Source organism: Trichechus manatus, unplaced genomic scaffold, assembly GCF_000243295.1.
Source record: "Trichechus manatus latirostris isolate Lorelei unplaced genomic scaffold, TriManLat1.0 scaffold00060, whole genome shotgun sequence".
Classification (NCBI taxonomy): Eukaryota; Metazoa; Chordata; class Mammalia; order Sirenia; family Trichechidae; genus Trichechus; species Trichechus manatus.
The window spans coordinates 2296569-2317565 of NW_004443996.1; the positions used below are offsets into that span (position 1 = coordinate 2296569).

Genomic DNA, 20997 nt, shown 5'->3' on the forward strand with positions numbered 1-20997 from the left:
AGCAAAATGTAGATCTGGTTAGTGGTCCTCAGGTGTCATTCATTATTTTCTGCTCTTTCTATTTAATTATTTTATCATTAATCTTGATAATTTTAATATGTATTAAATATATACTATGTATTATGCTACCTGTATTATGTATATTCTATGCATATGCTATATATATATACATACATGCATATACATATATAATCTTTATGGAAGTAGATTGCCAGGTCTTTCTCCCAAAGAGCTGCTCGGTGAGTTTGGAAATGCCAATCTTTTGGCTGGCAGACCAGTGCCTAACTGCTGCACTACCAGGGCTCCTTGGTCTAAGGCATATACGATTTGAAATCAGACTACCTTGATTTAAATCCTAGCTCTGGTATTAATAGGCTATATGGCTTTGGATAAGCCACTTAACCCTTTTTGTGCCTCAGTATCATCAACAGTAAAACAAGGATGACAATAGCACCTACCTTATAAAGTTGTTATGAGGATTAAATGAACTAATGCATGGGGAATCACCTGGGATATCATGTTTGATAAATGTTACGTATTATTTTATGGCACAAGAAAGTACTAGCTGTTCATCAAACTTTTATCCTGAATTACCTTAATTGTATGTCTATACTTGGTCAAATGCATCAAACCATCACTGATTTCTTAAATTCTGTCGTTGAGGACTAACCAATTAACTAAGAATCTCCAGTTGGTAAGGTTTTTAGGGAACGGGTTCAATAAATCAGTGCATTTAAACATTTATTTCATCCCTATCATGCAACAGATTACTTGTGGTCAAAACTATTTGATGATCTGGAAAGGGTGACACTGTCTACCCACATTTAAGTAAATATCAGCTGTTTTGCACATTGTCATATGTGTTGACCAGTTGTCCAACAATTTCTCATCTTTCATAAGTGTCTGTGTTAAGTCTGCAGCTAGAATAATTTGTCAACAAATGAGTTTTTTCTAGTTCTATTAGGATTAGAAATTATGCATTCTTTTCTTTCTCTCTTTTTTTTTTAAGTTCTTGAGTTTAAAAATAAAATTAGAAATGAAGATGTTAATTTACCATCTGGACTAAGGATTTAAGCTCCAGATTATAGCGGTTGTTAAAGCACATTTAGCAGTATGGTGTTTTGCTTTCTTTCTTTTTTTTCCTAGAGAGATTGGGATTTAATTGTTTCCTTTTTAGACAAATATGCTTTTGGACTGCCAGTAATGAAAAGGGCATACAGATGTCAAAAGCATTGTAGCACAGTGGGATTATGTGCTAAAGTCCAGGGCAGAACAGACAAACAAGCAAAGTCTCAGTTCAGTCAAAGAGTTACCTCTTACTAAAATCTCAGATGACCGACTTTTGTTTTACCTTTGTCAATGCTTATCAAAAGTTCAAATGAAGTTTTGCTGGGTTAACTACTTACATTTCTTTTATTTCTAATTTTAACCATTTGTAAAAATAAAGAAATTTTGCTAAATAGAATTGGGGATTTGTTTAAAGGCAAGCCAATTTAAAATAAAACAAAATGTGCTATACACGTGGCTTTCTTTCTATTAAAGCATTATAAATTGGGTTTTACATATAAGCCCTAATTATGTTGTGTGACAAAATCTATACTTAATTATTATATATTGGACATGGCAGTAATGACCTGTTTCATACTGCATTTCATTGGTAAGTATGAAAGCATATCATTCATAATTTTATTTTACTTTCAAACCACTTTAAAAGGAAAGCTATCTTGGCTATTTCTATGAAGGAAAAAAAAGCACGACATGCATAACCACCATTGTGAGTATCTGGAGAGTTATTTACAAGCGCTCAGTTTATTATTTATTTACTTTACATGAATTTCCCATCATCAAGAGCTTCGGGTACATTTATAACCAACTGTAATTTTTTTTTTCTTAAATTGCAGTATCTTGAGGATTTACAATTTAGAGGAGCGGTTGAAAACTGACTGCCATGGGCTATCCAGATCACAGATTTTTTTTTTTTTTGTCTGCACAGTGCTGTTTTCTTGTTTTTTTAAATAGAATTAGTTACCAGCATTTAAGAATTGGGGAACTTCATATAAAAATCTGGATTTTCAGCTTCTGTTAAAATGTCAGATCTTAGCAACAATGGGTCTACATTCCCACATGTTAACACTCAGGTGAGCTGAGTAATAGCCGCCACCTTTGGAAAGAATGTGTATCCTCTAGTTTGCCATAGTCCCCCCCACTCTCTGTTGCTTATGGTCTCTCATTTACATTACCAGCCTTGCCTCAGTAGGCATTAGAGTTTGTGACTGTCCTGGTTTCTCTGCAGTTTATGTGAGTGAATCCGTGCGTATACTTTCAAAAACATTTCATGTTTTTTTCTCACACTGCAGTAAATATAAAATCCCATTATATATATGTATATATATACATATGTGTGTGTATATATATATATAGTGTTCTGATTAATCCAAAAATATATCGATATAGTTATAAACTACTCTTATGTTTAGTTAAAAGAAATAAGTTGACATTAATTTCCATGTCATTTTACAGGAAAATAAAAATAAAAGCCACTTTCAATGGCTGAATTCAATTGCATTCATATAAAATCAGAAACACCTACTTTCAATATCTCAAACCTTGACTCAAAACTCAACATTTAAAGTTTTTCAATTAAATTCATTCATTAATAAAATCCAGTGGTTTTAGTTTCCCCTGCATCAATGTCACCATCTAATAGAATGTCTGGCACTTAAGGAGGCACATCCACTGCTTCAGGTCACTTGGCTATTATTCAGTGTGCATGATATTTAAGATTTATTTTAGTATAGAAAATATCCCAGATAGCTGAAACACCACCATAGTGATTTTCATTTTCTATGTGGAAAACGCAGCATAAATTACATGGTGTGGCCTACATCTCCGCACAGCCCTATGACATTTTTCTCGTAGAAAACTATGGATAAAACATGCATCAAGAGAAGCTCTGAAGAAAGAGGAGAAAAGTCATCAGAGAGTGATTTAACCTAATAAGGGTGTGTGGAAGAGAAGAGGGGCACTATTGCCAGGCAATATCAAAACTTACTTTAATATCATGTGTTGCCCTCCTTCTCCACTGCCTCTCTGAGTCACACCCATTTATTTTCCGCATTAAAACCTAAAAAGTATGAAGGCTGGAGCAATATGGTGAAGTGGTTAAGCGCTTGCCTGCTAACCGAAAGGTCAGCGGTTTGAACCCACCAGCAGCGGGAGAAAGATGCAGCAGTCTGCTTCCCTAAAGATTACAGCCTTGGAAACCCTATGGGGCAGTTCTGCTCTGCCCTATAGGGTCACTATGAGTCAGAATCGAATCAACGGCGACAGATTTTGGTTCTGAGTACAATGTCACTAAAATTTTCACTGATATTAAGGAAGTTTCAATTGTAGATCTTCTTAGACTTCCAAAGAAGATAAAGATATAATTTTAGAAGAAAAAGAAATGTCAAATATTTTAGGACAACTAGCATACCTCAAAAACATATCTGTGCCTGATGTTTAAAACAGCTTCATATTAGAAGGCCTGGCTCTTTTCCATTATTGCTGTAGCACACTTAATAACCTGTGCTGCCCTGCAAAAGTGAATGCACCTTCCTAAGCATTTCAAAGCCAAGGGGTAGGTAGGTGGTCATCTGAATTACTTTCCCATTAGTTTACATATGTGTCATGAGTTTTGTGTGAGTGACACTCAACCCCCACTAACTTTGCAGCCTTTCTATAACTTTTGTTTTATTTTCCATGGAGGGAGTTACTCCCTGTACCTGGAAGCCACCTCCCCACTTCATGGTCCTGGGATCCGTTCTTAGTTGATATAAATGATTGCTCACTGGCAATAGTGAAACCATGAGATCTCTCTTAACTCAAACCCTCAGATAGAAAGTTCTACATAGCAGCCCAGCTTCTAATCAGCTGTTTGGATATTATTGCTATTATTATTAACTAAACATTAAGCAAGATTCAACATTTGCTGCTGAAAATCTAAAACAACTCTACTTCCCTACCTTAGTAAATATAGTACAGGGAACAAAATAATTGAAGTCAGGCTGAAACTGTACAGGCTCCAGGACATTCCCAGGAAGTTGATTTTTAAAAAATAAATACATAAATACCTGTTAACAGCTTGTTTTCTTGTCATTTGCCTCTTCCTTCTAAAAGGAGAGTGTAGCAAAAAATAAATAAATAAAACTGGTTAATTGAGAGTTCTCGTAAGTTAGCTTCCAATTAATCAAGGCTTTATTATATTTCACAAAAAAAATCTTAAATTCTGCAGAAATTTTAGATAGGTTACACACAATGAAACACCAGCAGGGAAGAGCACAAAGAAGGTACGAAAGCCTGAATTGCTATTAGTGTTTTAAATACATAGATAATGTTATTACATTTCTGGTCTAGTCTGCATTGAGTAAAGAATAATGTGAAATGTCATGTGGTTTAGGGCTTTTCTATATATGAAGGCAAGGAAATAAGGTTATAGATTTCTGTTGAAGAAAATGGCCTCGGGTCGTAACAATTCCAAATACAGATTCAGCAATATTATGTCTTTTCCCTTTCTCTCAAGAGCCTTCCTTCCCATCCCATTGGGTATTCCAATATTTTGGGGGGAAGATATCCTCTTTGAATCTTTTTTTCCTCATTTTTTATTTAGCCACCAGGAGGATGAAAGTAAGCCAATGTCAATGCCTTCATTTCCTAAACATGGAGCCATTAATCATACAGCTCACAATATACTTATTTCTGGAGTAAAACTGAACTATCTTACATCTTTCCCACAAGGGTTACACATGCACACATGCACATACACAGACACACATACATACACCCATACACAGTCATACACATGTCCACATACGGTAAATTAAACTAATAAAAAAGAGATCAATAAAAACCCATACACTTCACTTAATTAACAAAATGACCATTCTTTCCAGTAGTACATTATTTCCCAGCATTTCCAAATCCTTTACTGAAGAAAAATAAAATCTAAAATAACTTGCTAAATATCTATACATAAGGACCATAATCTGGCTTTTTTGGGCTTTAGCGCACTTCTTAGTAATACAGAAACAGGAACTTCCCTATAACGCCCTCTACAAATGTATGGTTTTTTTTTTTTTCTTTTCCATCACCCCTTCCTAATCCCTTATTCTAATTGTCTTTTGGTTAAGTGTCTCCTTCTAGGTTTTTAATTTGTATTTGTTACTACTGTTTTGTTTTCTGTTTTGATTTATTTATTTTTTGAGAGGCAACTGCTTTCCTGCTTAAAGATCTGTAGAAAGATGTCTAAATAAATAACAAATACAAACATATATCTGGGATTGCTGGAGAGAGAAGGTGGGAGTGACGGCGGGCCTTTTCTCACCTACTCTTGTGTTCTCTCTTAACTATTAGATTTTGCTTTACTGTTCACTCACCCAAACTACTTTGGAGTGACTTTTTTTTTTTAATGTGGAATATATTCACACCTACCAAGTCAGTGATAATGCATACTTCCTTATTCCAATGGTCTATGTTTCACTGGATTTGATTTGTTTCCTCTTTTTTAAAAAATAAAACTTGTAAAACTCAACAGAACTCTTTTGGCTATCACTGTGTTTATACAATTCTACTAAGCTCAAAAAATAATCTAAATCTTCTATGGAATAGGTTTAATAGATTATTTAAGCTTAGACTGTAAAATTACTGACTACTGAACCATTCTTGTTAGAATTATTCAATAAATATGTTAACGTCTGAGTTAACAGTTTGTCATTTTATTAAGGATTTGAAGCTTTCTTAGAAAATTAGGAGTTTACCTTGAATTTTGAAAATTTCTCATTTGGCATGTTATTTCCTCTTGTCAAATGTGAGGAATGCATTTTGCAGTACTGCCTAACACTGACTAAATCTCTAGGACTTTAGGGACTACAAGTAAAATACATAGACTTTATTTTTAACATTCTAAATAAAATGTGACTTCTACAGCTCTGAATTTCTTCCTCTTGCGATGTCAACTAATTTTAGATTTTCTTATATTTTGTCAAATAATCAACACTTTGGATACTTTTATTGAACAAGCAGATGATGCTACAAGTGTTATCAGCTCAGTATAGAACAGCTCTCAATATGGAAAAAATCATCTGGGTTTCCTGGAGTTGGCCTAGAGTGTTTCCCATCCCCTATAATTCCTCTTTGTCTCCTGAGGTTTCCTTTTTGTTGCCCCTCCCCACTTCTGAGTCTGGCTATGGAATAAAAGTCATGAACAAAGTGCTTGCAAGTCACTAAAACTTAATTTTGTGGCAGAAATAGACATACAACCACATTCTTATGACTCCATTGACAAAAGGGGTTACACATAGTCAAGAATATTAGGTCAGATATTATACTCAATATACCACTACTAAACAAGGGCCTATAAATTAAGGTGGTAAGTAGTAAGGATTCTCTACACATGTCACCAGCTCCATTCATCATTACAGCTGCACTGCATTAGGATATTGACTAACCTTGCTATAGAGAGATCCACACACAAGCAAGTTATGACTAGAAGGTGATTCTACTCTGGATGAGACCCAAGAACTGAATAATTGAGAGCAACTTGTATTTTGAATTGGTCGAGAAGATCTCTTTTTTTTTTTTACCCAGTATCATGGATAAGTAAATTTTCATACTTTCATTCTTCCAACTTTCATCATGTAAATGCAAGTTTTACCCAAGGTAATAGCAATGATTGCTACCCAGCACGCCACACTTCTCTGATTAAAGCCAGTTTAGTAAAAGAATCAGAGATAAGGAATTCTCACTCTAGAAACCTAAACTTAGACCACAGAATTTAATTTAATAATGTAGAGAAACAACATACAAACAGAACACATGACAAGAGGCAATAAAATATCACAAAGTGAAGAGGGCAATTAAGAATTCACAGACTCGTTGAATTTAAATATTTTAGAACTTTTGAGAATAAATTAAAAATTCACTATCAAATACCACATCATTAGTCAAGATAACTAAACAGAGTGCTCCTTTCATTAATTCTTCAAACAGGGGAAAGTACTTTAAAATGAGGATTTTAAAGATACAGTGAATCTTTGAGATTGTCTACTCCAACGGATTTCAAACAGGATTCTGAAGAGCCTCAGTGAAATGCAGGGTAGTAGAAGGAAAGGCAAGGGGGAGCTATTCTTCTCCTCCCCTTCAACGAGTGTAGCTCTTCTTTTTCCTACGTGATATATTGGGCGCCTGAACTATTCTAGTTGACTGCTTAGCACCCACCTTTTAACAGATGAGGAAATTAGCCTGTGAGATGTTAAATTACTTGGCCTAGGTCACATGGAAAAGTTGCAGCTGTCTCCTGACTCCTAGTTCACAGATACTCCCGCTCAATTTGCCACCTTGCTTCCCCTATTATATATTAGGGAATCACTTTTTTAACTCTCCCCAAAGACTGTCATATCAGTTTTATCCTCATGGGGACATAATAAAAATATTGATAGGCATGCTGCACGTTTAGATAGTAGAAGATACAAGGCTAGATTCTTGAGTCCCTTGACTCCTAGGTCAGTACTCATTCTACACAACACTGCTTTTAAAGCAGAGGCTGCAAACTAGTCCCACCAGACATATTTTGTTTGGTCTGCCCAGCTTTGAAAATCTGGAAATTTTACATAAGAATATAAATGTCTAGGTTCAACTGAAAAACAAAACAGGAAGATCTTGTAATACTGGTCCCACCATACTTACTGGCTCAGCAACAACTAGATGAAGTTGAGAAGTACCTACTACCCATAGACAGAGCTTGCACTCTGCTGTTTCCCTGCAATTCTCCTAACTTTCTATGATCTTACCTCTGGTCTCCTTAAGGAATTTATGTTCTCTGCCTGGTCCCAGTAGAAATTTGAGTTTTATGGCCACTATTTTAAAGTTTGTGGGTAAATCTACCCAAGTATTAGTCAATTTTTCCAAAGAAATGAGGAATTTCTAGAAACCTCCATGTGTGTACTCTATTTATTGAGGGTGCACTAAAAGTGCTGGATCATTTATCTACCTGAAAATGTATATGTGCTTTCCTTAATGAAGAAAGACAAGCCTTTGACCCTTGAAAAACAAAACCTGTTGCCATCGAGTGAATTCCAACTCATAGCAACCCTATAGGACAGAGTAGAACTGCCCCATAGGGCTTCCAAGGAGCAACTGGTGGATTCACACTGCTGACATTTCGGTTAGCAGCCATAGCTTACTGTAGCTCTTAACCACTGCACCACCAGGCTCATTGACCCTTGAAGTAGATAGCAATTTTCTGCCTTCTTATATATAGAAAGGCACCTAGAGCAAATTGTATTAAATGAAAATAGATTGAATAAGAAATAAGCTCTGATTATACTCACAGTAACACTATCATTCAGAGTAGTAACCACATATTTAAAATTCCAAAAGGTCAATAAAAATAATTCCTATGCTTCCAAGTGGGAATCAGCTATTAACTTAGCATATACTGCCATATTTTCACGATTACTAAATTAAGCTTTTACTATTCCGTATACAAACAAGTTATTTTAGTCATTTAATTGTTTTTTGTCCTAATGAAAAAACAAAATGTTGATTTGGAAACAAATAAATAGGACGTAAGTCAAGTAATGACATCCTCCCTTCCATCAACTGTAGGGGATAAATGACCAGTAAATATGTGTTGAAAAAACTTCTTTAGATCCTCTGGAGACATGATTTAATCATGTCAACTGTTGCATTTCTACTGTTGGAGCTTTTAGGAGGCTTTTTTCTCTCTTAATTGATAACTTTATCCATTTTATATGTCAGCTCTTGCTCCATAGCAGCTGTTATAAAGCTATTTAATCTCTTTAGGAATCCTGAAAACTCTTTGACAAGCATCTATGATAAAAGACAGTAGAACTGAAAATATATTTTCTTTTAAAAGTATAAAAATAATGTCCCGGATATTTCAGGCCTATTTAAATTACTAGAAGGTTTTCAAACAAACTCTTGGTCTTTAAGTCTCCAGCAACATGATCTTCTGATTCAAGGTCCAAACAATTAAAATGGAAGATTTTCTTCCTTTCAGAAATTTATTTTTCCTAGAACTATTTGGGAATAACAACTTTGGTCATATTAAATCTCTGACTCTCCTGATAAATTTTGGTGTATAAGCTTTACTCTTTTAAAAGTTAGTGAGATTTAAAATCTGAGTCTAAAGAAAAAAGAAAATTGTACATGGGATGAGGTGATAGTGAAAATAAATGTGCCTATGGCATATGTTTTTTTTTTTAATTTGTTTGTAGGAGAGGGGGTTTCTAGTTAGAGAATATTCTCGTATTAATACAGGCAGCCAATATAACTTAAAGAATGCAAGACTCTATGCCAATTTTCTCTGACAGATGATCTTTATACAAGCAGTAGTTTGTAGATCTAGTCTGAGGCGCCTCAGCAGTTTCAATGATTTTCTCATATGTCCCACAATAACAAAGAGTCTTAGAGATAGGATTATGGTTCATAGTGTCAAATGTCTTTTTCAAGACAATGTTTGTAAAAAAATAAGAATAACTTGTTCTTCTCACACTACAACAATAATTATTGCAATATGTGTACAGTATTATTTCACCTCCCATCTGTCAGTTTGTCATACTGTGGTGGCTTGCTTGTTGCTGAAAGCTATGCCACTAGTATTTCAAACACCATCAGGGTCAACCATGGGGAACAGGTTTCAGTGGAACTTCCAGACTAAGATAGACTAGGAAGAAAGGCCTGGTGATCTATTCCTAAAAATTAGCCAATGAAAACCCTATAGATCACAACAGAATATCGTCCAACATAGTGCTGGAAGGCACTCAAATACATAGTGACCACAACAGTGAACTCAAGTATACCAATGATCATGAAGATGGACTAGGACCAGGCAACTTTTCACTCTGTTGTACACGGGGTCGCCATGAGTCAGAGCTGACTCCATGACAAGTAACAATAACAACAGTATGTTTATAAGTACCATCAAGGATGAAGCAAGGTAAATGTCTTCAGCGACACTATCAATGAATTCCAAATAGTATTTTCAATAATATTCTTCAGCAAACATCAGTAAATAATCTCAGTAAATGTAAGTCACATAATTGCTCAGATTGTTAGATAACCTACGTGAAATCATGTATATTTTATGAAGCTTTAAGCATTAAAATTCCTCAAAACCTTCATAAATTTTAGATCAGTTAATGCTGTGGCATTTTTATCCACATGTTTATGTTGGAAAATTTTTCTCCTTTCAATCTTGCTATTCATATTTGTAAGTTTGGCTAAAGACTCCGTGGGTGACCACTGGTAATTTCCTTTGAATCTTGTCCTTTGGTCTGTATGGGGGTTCTAGCCAGCCTCCTGAGTAAGAGATTTTGTCAGTACTGTTACAGTAGCTATGTTTCAGGTCTTCCAGTTGATGATCATGTCTTGCTATTAAATGTTCAGAATGACTCATTAAAAAAAAAAAAACCAAACCCATTGCCATCAAGTCCATTCTGACTCAGAACGACTTATAGGAAGCACTAAATGAAACATTTATGGTACAGGCACATTATGGCTCTTAAACATTGGATGTAACCTCTGCTCTATCACCTTTTAGTTAGCTTTGGGCTCAATGGTTTGATATGGCACTGAGATAATAGTGAGTTAGCCTACTTCCTAAATAGCTCTGAATTGCTGATTAAAACGTTGTTTCCTTCATAGCACTTATAACGATGTGTAATTATTTTATCTACTTAGGGTCGCTATGAGTGGGAATCAACTTGACAGCAAACAACAACAACAACTTAGTTTAGGTCTATCTTCCCTACTAAAATCCAAGTTCCATGAAAGAATGGGCTACGGTTCTTATTGACTGTTCCACTCCATCACCTAACACACATACTAGCACATAGGAGGCACTCAATAAATATTTGTTAAATGTAATGAACATTGGCTATGTGAAGGAAAACTTTACTCTTATTCAAACTCTTCACTGTAGTCTTCAAGCTTATTTTCATGAAACATATTTTAAGAATCTATTTCTACTATGCAGGGCTGACTTACATCACTGACGATGGTGCATAATTTGCATAAGTACAGCCAGGGTGTTATTTTAGAATCTGATTAAACTTTCTATGAGTAGCCAAAGTTGATCAGAAACGGCACGAGCCCAAACTTATTTGATGGCATCAAATACACTGAATTATTGATGGATTAAAAAAATAGATTCATTATAAAGTTATTTGTAGAAAGAATCTTGTAAAAATTCTTTTAATTATACCATAACTTTTCCTGGCATTTGGCTTATTTGTGTAATGAAGTTTAAATTAGACATGAACACTGAGCGTTCTGTAAGCAGAACTAAGCTAAGCTATTTCTAAGAAAATGAATTCATTTGCCAATTGATCATTCCGGTAATCCTATCTGGTTTAGTCTAGCTGCAGATGAAGACAATCAAGGAAGGTCAGAGAAAGGGAATCTTGACCTGGACATGCTCTCAATGTATTTCTGGGGGTAGGGGTGGGAATAAAGAGGATTACTGATTTGAAAGTCTGTTAGATCCCTGATGTTCATTCCCTGACTTAATCCCCGACAAGGACCACTTTACTATTTAAAAATAAAATAAAAAGCATGTTCCTTACCAATTAAAAGAATATAGGCAGATGCTTAAAATGACAAATGATTACCTTTTGATACACCAGATAATAGCTCATTTACATGTTCAAAATCTCATGTTTAAATAATAATACCTTACTGTTATAGAGTTTTACAGTTAACAGAGAATTTTCCCTTAACTAAAGGAGTGCAACTACTCTGTGTGGGTTTGAATCATTGTCCCACTTTTATACATATACAAACTGAGACTCAATTTTTTAAATTTGATCCAGTATTCTTTCACTTGTTGACAACACGTATCTATCCGAGTATGACTGAAATACTCTTTTTACCTTGATAAACTTTGTCACTTTCATGATGTGTAAAAAATCAACTTCTATAATAGTTAAAGGAAGCTCTTCAAAAATAACTTAAAATTACTATCTAAGAGTTTGTGTACCGATCTCATAGAGACCCATTTACCTCCTCATCCTATTATAGAAAATTCTTAGTTCAATATTTATTGTACAAGTACTTACTGATAATCAACAATGTCAAAAAGGTTCAATGCTATGGGCTATGGAGAATAGAAATATCTATGATTGTGGACCCTGACATCAAGAATATTACAATCTAAAAAAAGAAATGTCATGATCACAGATTGCTATATTGAGAGTCTGCAAGTGATAAGCACCACATGATTTCTTGGCATATAGTAGGCTCTCAAAAATATCTGATGAATGAATGTTGCATGCATTGGTGGTATAAACTAAGTGATATATGAATTTAGAAGATGAAAATACCACTTCTACCTGGAGTGGTCAATGATATCATGATGGAAGAGGTGAAATTTAATTGGGGCTTGGAGGAGAGATAGGTTTTGAGGAGCAAAGTTTGAAAGAGGACAACAATGCTTTAGGAAGTTCAAACTGACAGGATGTGCATAATGAATTGTTATAAGAGAAATTGGAGGTGAGGAGGCCAGATAGGAAGTTACTACAATGTCCTCTGCATGAGATGATCAGATTGCTGGGTATGAGAATCAAAACGAAGAGACATGTGCAACAGAAATTCTGAAATCAGCAATAACATGGTGTAAAGCTTAGATTAATCTGTCTTGGAAGAAGTACAGTCAGAATGCTCCTTAGAAGCGAGGATAGTAAAACTTCCTCTTGCTTACTTTGAACATGTTATCAGGAGGGACCAGTCCCTGGAGAAGGACATCATGCTTGGTAGAGGTCAGTGAAAAAGAGGAAGACCCTCAATAGGATGGATTGACACAGTGGCTGCAACAATGGGCTCAAACATAGCAACAATTGTGAAGACGGCGCAGGACTGGGCAGTGTTTCATTCTGTTGTGCATGGAGTTGCTGTGAGTCAGAACAAACTTGACAGCACCTAACAACAACAACAAAGCTTAGATTAACATGGGAACAAAATATAGAATGGAGCAAAGGATAACTCTGAGCTTATCCATGAAAAATTATTTTCCAACTTCCATGAAACCAAGTGATAAATGAACTTTTGAACAACAACCTATTCTGTGCCAACAGAAAGAACACTGAACCATGTTTTAGTTATCGACTGCTGTTATAACAGAAATACCACAAGTGGATAGCTTTTACAGAAATTTATTTTCTCACAGTTCAGTAGGCTAGAAGTTTGAATTCAGGGTTCGGGCTCTAAGGGAAGGCTTTCTCACTCTGTTGGCTCTGGAGGAATGTCTTTGTCTCTTTTAGCTTCTGCTCTTGGGCCATCTGCATGTGGCTTGGCATCTCTCTTCCCCATCTCTGTTTCCTTGTTTAATCTCTTTTATATCTCAAAACAGATTGGCTCAAGACACACCCTACACTAATCCTGTCTCATTAACATAACAAAGACAACTCATTCCCAAATGGGATTATAACCACAGGCATAGAGGTTAGGCTTTACAACACATACTTTTGGGGGACACAATTCAATCCATAACATTCCACTCTGGTCTCCAAAAATGTATGTCCTTGCCACATGCAAAACACATCACTCCATCACATCATCCCAAAAGTCTTAAATCAACTCCAAGTCCAAAATCTCATCTTCTGAATCATTTAAATCAAATATGGGTAAGACTTTGGGTGTATTCCATCCTGGGGCAAAACTCTTCTTCATCTGCGAACCTGTGAAATCTAGAATACAAGTTACCTGTTTCCAAAGTACAATGGTGGAACAGGCACAAGGTAGACATTTCCATTACAAATGGGAGAAGTTGGAGGGAAAGAAGGGATGAAAGAGACCAAGCAAGTCCAAAACCCAGCAGAACAAATTACATTAGTTCTCAAGACTTGAAAATAATTTTCTGAGACCATCTGGGCATTGGCCCTGACATCCAGATTCAGGGTGTTTGGCCACACCCTCTGGATTCTGGGTGGAGGCCTCTCAGCCCTGGGCTTCAGCTCCACCTCCTATGCCCTCTGGGATGGCAACTCTGCTCCCTCAGCTTTAGGTGGCCCCATTCTCTTAGTCCATCTGAGTGGCAACTCCACCCCCTCAGCCTCAGCAAGCCCCGTTCTTCTGCCCCTTGGGCATGGAAGCCCCACCCCCTCAGCTTTGGGCAGTGATTCTGGCCCCATCCCCCAGCACACCTTAACAGCGGCCCCACACTCCAGCACTGAGCTGGCAAAGATCTGACTCTTTGAAACTTAGGAGGCTGTGACCCCACCCTTTGAGAGCCAGGAGACTGTGGCCCCACCCTTTGAAAATGAGAAGGCCCTGCTTCCCTTGCTCCTTTCAACAGTTCTGCTGATCTCCAAGGTACTCCAGGGATAGTCCTTTTCTTTTCTTGGAGGACAACAAATGTAGCTCCTTTGTCCTGTTTCCTACCTGTAGAATTCCAAGAGGCAGACATCTTTTCCTTTTGTTTTTTTTCTGTCCCCTTCAGTCTAAGCTGATGGGTTTTCTGCTGTGGTAGTTAGTTAGATCCATCAGCCACAGGCTTAATCTCTTTAAAAAAAGATCATGTAGCCATATCCTTGGTGAACATTCTAGGACACATGTGCTTAGTTTGTACAACAGAATTTTCCAAATCTTTAAGTTCTATTTTCACTTTTTTGCACAGTTCATTTTTAAGCCCATCTCTTTCTTCGTGCATTTTACTATAAGCAGAAAGGATAAACCACATGGCCCCTTTAAGATCGTGCTTACAAATCTCCTAAGCCAAATATCCAAGTTCATCACTTACAAATTCTACCTTCCACCAAACATTTGAAAATAATTTAGACAATTTTTTTTTGCCATTGCATAAAAAGCATCACCCTTCCTCCATTGTCAAATCACGTTCATTATTTTGTTTTAAAACCTCACCAGAAGCACAGTTAGCATCCACATTTCTAGTAACATTCTGTTGCTGGCACCATGTGTATTCTTTAAAATGACAGAGACTTTATCTATAGCTCTGCTCACTTCCTTTGGAACCCTCACCAGAATTGCCTTTGACATCCATAATCCTACCAATAGTCTATTCAAGGCAATCTAGGCTTTTACTATTAGGCATGTTAGAACTCTTCCAGCCTCTACTCATTATTCAATTCCAAAACCACTTTCACATTGTAGGTATTTGTTAGAGCAGCACCTCACCCTTGGTACCAAATTCTGTCTTAGTTATCTAGTGTTGCTATAACAGAAATACCGCAAGTGGATGGCTTTAACAGAAATTCATTTTCTCACAGTTTAGGAGGCTAGAAGTTTGAATTTGGGGTGCTGGCTCTAGGGAAAGGCTTCCTCTCTCTATCGGCTCTGGAAGAAGGTCCCTGTCTCTTTTAGCTTTTGCTCCTAATCAATCTTCATGTGGCTTGGCATCTCTCTTCCCCCATTTCTGCTTCCTTGTTTAATTGCTTTTAGATCTAAAAAGAGATTGGCTCAAGACACACCCCACACTAATCATGTCTCATTAACACAACAAAAACAACCCATTCCCAAATGGGAGCATAAACACAGGCATAAAGGTTAGGGTTTATGACACATATTTTGGGGGGACACAATTCAATCCATAACAAGGCATAATGTGGCAACTCTGCAACTAACTAGTTGTGTGATCACTGGTAAATCACTTCCCCTTTTCTATATCTCAACATCCTCATTTCTAAAACCTAGGTTGGATAAATTGACCTCTCTGGCCCATCATATCTCAAATACTCTGTAGTTTTCTGATTCCTAAAGTGGTGACTACCTGCCTAAAATACAGGCAGATTAAATTGAATTTCCTCTGAGAAATCAGTGGCTATTGCAGCTTAGTTGTCACTCCTAAGACATACTCTTTTTCCTTTGATTCATAAATAGTTATTGCAATGCCTGTCGGTGGTATTCAGCTAAGGGGCATATTCCTTCTGTGTTTCAGAAAAGCACTGACTAAATATTTTTCAGACACTTTACTTCACAGAGGAAATCAGTAGACCATTATTTTGTTTGCATGCTACAGAAAGATGGATTTGAAAAGCTGAGAAACTCAGATGCTTGCTTTAGCAAGTTTCTCTCCTGAAATTTATACATCTTTTTTATAATAATCTGTATTGTAATAAAAAGAGTTGACATTATCTATCTGTACGTATACCGAAGTGAGTTTATATTATTTTCAATTAAATCTTCTTCAACCTTTGCTCTTTAAAGGTTACAGAAACTCAGAATTCTAGCCTGCCTTCACAGCTCATACCTTGTAGTCCTAAGGTCAGTCTAATTCCCCTTTTCAAATGCTATATCTTTTTAAAATACGGTAACCAGAAATGAACATAATATTCTAAGTGGAGTTATAGGAATGTTATAATCTCATCATATATCCTGTAGGTTTTTTGGTCTTTGTTATAACCATGCATGCTCTCTCAGAAGGTAAAAATAAGGCTGTCATTCATCAAAAAGGCCACTGTTATTTTTATTTCGCCTCTAGGCAGTTGGTTTTATCTTGGACTTCCTGATTAGAAAATTCCTATAAATAGAGAGAATGTACTAGATAGTTTGCTTAACAGTCACATTAAGCAAAATACGCCACTCCTACTGACTGCTGTCTACCATCCCACTTCACCCTCCTCAGATAAAATTAAAAGAACAAAATAATGTGTACATCTTTATCTGTTTATTGATATGATCAACATTAATTAACTCAATGAGTGTCTTTTGATTTTGAGCATTTAAAACGAAAACAACTATAAGTAAGGTCCATGGCTAATAGATATCTCCTTGTAGTGCCTAGCAAAAAACCATGTACAAAAATCACCTAAACACAATATAGTGGAAAAGTGGTTATAATGAACATCTAAGAGGGTTGTGAAACTTTCTGTACCTTACTTTAGCAGTGAATAAATTACTATATTCCTTTCTAATAGTAAAATCATTTCAAATTATAATCTTTACATTAACCCTGGTTGTTTTTCCATTTTAATTTTATAAAAATGTAAACTGATTTCCTTCCTTTTCTTCTCTCATAGCATTTTGTTCATGCCTCTGTTATAGCACTGCCATTTGTCTGTCTCCCTCACTAGGCTTGATTTTTCGAGAACAAAACCTAACTACCAAGCTCCCTGTGAATAACAAGATCAGCCATAACATCTTAAAACATTAATAAGGTCTTCAGAAGACAGGTGTTTGATTAAAAGTATTTGGTGATGACAGTATTTATTTCAAAAGTAACTGACAAGATAGGAGCTCATTTTTTTCCAGGCCCTACAGTAAGACTTCAATGGAATAAAATAATGCTTTTACATGGAAGTTTAAAATTAATTTTCATTTCTTTATTATATTTATTATATCCCAGATTTTCCTGAATAGTATTAAAATCTCTATGAATAGACAGTTTGAATTTTTGACACTTTGATTTTAATATTGTTATCTTGTTGCAGTGCCACAAATTTTGAATTATAGAAAATTTCCTCAAACTGAAAATTCCTTCCCTAAGAGCTATTGTAGTATTTCCTTTCACACTCTCTGTAGTTAGTTTTCTGTTGCCTCAAAAGTGCTACATGTCTTCTCATTCAGAGTTTTGTCCTTGCAACTTTTTGCCTTTATTTCTTGGTGAAGATCACTATACTAACGTTGTTGTCTATTTTAGGCTTCAACTTTAAGGTTTTAGCAAGGTCACAGACCCACCAACAAGTCTCCAAATAAAATTTCCAATACGTGGGTATCCAGGCAGCTTATTCAAATATAAACCTCTTGGCTAAGTTCACATCAAGAGTTGTGATTAGCACTGAATGAGTACCTATAGCTGTTAGCTATCTCACTAACTAATGTGCCCTTCTGACTATTCTGTTTAAGTTACCAGTGGGTTGTTTTCCCTTTTCAAGAGCTGTCTGTATTATTCATTTTCTATATTTACCCTTTTCACTTTATCAATTACTGGAGATTATTCCCATAACTGTCTTCTCAAATAATGCATATGTACCTTCTTTACTCAAACATAGCTGTATGCGTGTTCCATCTGCTCCAAGATATGACCCCTTACATCTAAAACTTCATCAGATACGTACTTTTTTCCTAAAGATTCATCAGCAGTCCTGCCTTAGAATTTTTGGAAAAACTCTTCCTAACATCTTATATTTTGATGTAAACAAAATTTAAAATAATAAATAAAAGAGCAAAAGGAAGAAAGAAAGAAAAAAAGAAATTCCATTTTACTGTCATGTGAATATGAATCATTGTTAATAGAGATGATCTGATACTCTCCAGCATAGATTGTGGGTCCTTCCTACCCATCACATCATGCTTCTCCCAATGTCTCTATAGTCACCCCTTGTTTAAGATTCCTTAGTATTTCATTCTTTTTCTTCCACACTATATAAAGTGTAGCAGTCTTCACACTGAAAATCAAGGGATTTCAGACTGCCTCCTCATCTCTTCAGGGCAACTAGGCCTCCCTTTTTTTCCCTTCTACCTATTGTAGCAATACATGAGATCCTTAGTCTTTTACTCTGCTTACTTCTGAGGCTGTTGGTGTTAACGTGATCACATCTTTAAGAACGTCTTTGTATCTGTGAATGCCTTCCCCTAAAAATCACATCAAGTGGCAATGAAAGACCACCCAGTTATTTCTGAAGGTGCATTTGTAGTAGGAAACAATACATTTTTGCCATGCTCACAAATAGCATGTCCTTATTACCTCAGACTCACCATTTACCCATTACAATCTGCAGCAAACAAAAAATGGGGGAGAAAATCAATAGTAATGTCACATAAAATAGGCAGACAGGTCTTAAATTCCTCACATACGAATTATAGAGCATTTAGAGGATGGTGAAAAAAAAGCTCAAAGGTGTTCAAAGCCTTGATTTTATTTTAAAAGCATCCCTTTCTTTAAGAATATTTAATAGAAAAATCTCGTATCTTCTTTTAATAATCTTTGAGTGCTGAAACCAAAAATTAAAATAAAATTTGTTTACAGCACAAGAATAAATGTTTCTTTATCGTAAGAAACAAAATTCTGTCACAAATTACAAAAGCCTGTTAATCAAATAATGTTTTTACATCCTCCAAGTACTACTGTAATTGAAACAATTCATCTGTTGAACACAATACGTTTATAGAATGCAAACTTACATACAAATGTATATTAGTTCCATCCAAAGAAACAAACTCTTAATACAAGACTCCATGATTTTTCTGAATCATTTTTCATAGGAAAAAGATAATTTTATAATTAACTGCCATCATTAAGCTTTGAAATTTGATCTCTTGTTAAAAGGAAAAAAAAAAAGACTAGCATAAGCATCCATGTATATTTATAATTAAGTAGAAGCATAGAAAAATTTTTGAAAATCAGTTATACTTTTAGCAACTGTTCAAAGATTAGAATTAAACTATGGTTAGGCAAACCACATTGCCACAGCATATGAAATTTACCTTACTACTTTATCATATGACAGTATCAAAAGGATCCTTACATGACAAAAATATTTTAATGAAAACATTTTAAGTGTTTTAGCTAAAGCTTTTAAAAGTTGTAAAAAAAAAGATGATCGTAAGACAGCAAATTTCTCTGGAATCTATGTGAAGCACCAGGAATACCTTAAGAAAAGAAATAATGAGGCGTAAAGGTTCATATCTTCTTCTCGAATTACTGCATTATCAAAAAAAAAAAACAACCTCGACTGATTCGGAATTTTTATCAATTAAATATTATGCTACTAAACCAAGCCAAACCAAAGCCACTGCCTTCAAGTCAATTCCGACTCACAGCAACCCTACAGGACAGAGTAGAGTTGCCCAGTAGTTTCCAAGGCCATAAATCTTTACAGAAGCAGACTGCCACGTTTTTCTCCCATGCGGCTGGAGGGTTCAAACCACCAACCTTTTGGTTAGCAGCCGAGTGCTTTAACCACTGCACCACCAGGGTGCTTCTCTATTATGCTACTAAATAGGAATAAATTCTAAACAATCTGTATTTCTTGGCAAACATTTCTTCCCTAAAGCCAGTTTTCCTTTTGGTTGAAAACTGATTAGTGTAATGAACTACATTGTAGCCTTATTTTCCTATATTTGAAGTAACTAAAGTGCCAGAAACAAAGAATTGAAACACCAAGTTTCAGGCCTAGGCCACTTTGCCAGAGGGTTTCTACTAAATACGAATGAACTGCTCCTCTGTAAGCTATTATTATGGTTTCTTAAAAAAAACAAAAAACAAAAAAAGCAAGCCCAGGTGTTAAAACTACAATATCATACTGAAAAATCACCTACTTATCAACTGGCAAATCTACAATATTTTAAGGCCACTGTCGTTTCAAAGTTCAGTAACTTGGTGACATGTTGAGTAATAAGCAGATCTATATACACTGGTTCTATAAAAGACAGACATTATTTAAGAAAACATGTAAGCATATGCTTTTCTCTCACATAAAACTATTCGAATGAAATGAGGAAGGTCAAGGAATTAGGATTTTTGTGTCATTTCTAACCAAGTCCCCCACATTATCCATATGTTTTAATGATGCATCTCCTGTGAATATTTTTTTCAGAACAACCCCCTTTTTTTTTTAACGTCTCTACTTTATTTAGTATGACATCTTAAATTTACTTTAATTGCTTTTAGTGGTTTTGGTTAAAATTCATCACCTTTACACTTTAGACAATTTTTTTTAAAAGTTTGTTTTTTGATATCTGCATTTTCTGTCAGTTCTGTTATACACATGCACACACATATATACATACATATATATATCTACACAAACAGATATATACATACATATATTTATATACAGGCATACCTCATTTTATTGTGCTTCATTTTATTGTACTTTACAGATCTTGCATTTTTTACAAATTGAAGGTTTGTGGCAACCCTTTGTAGAGCAAGTATATCGGTGCCATTTTTCCAACAGCAAGCACTCAATTCGTGTCTCTGTGTCACATTTTACTAATTCTCACAATATTTCAAACTTTTTCATTATTATTATATTTGTTATA

The 20997-nt window shown here is 35.4% G+C and overlaps 1 protein-coding gene across 2 annotated transcripts in view; it reads right to left on the reverse strand.

Moving 5' to 3' along the window:
* DACH2 (dachshund family transcription factor 2) overlaps positions 1–20997 on the reverse strand; it is a 741876-nt gene that overhangs the window by 524702 nt on the left and 196177 nt on the right. The window contains exon 2 of one of the 2 annotated variants that reach the window (XM_004378870.1): positions 4113–4151. The exons of the other annotated variant lie outside the window; for it this stretch is intronic. Within the exon in view, the coding sequence (XP_004378927.1) occupies positions 4113–4151 (39 nt within the window). The remainder of the gene's footprint in view (positions 1–4112; positions 4152–20997) is intronic. 2 annotated transcript variants of the gene reach the window in all.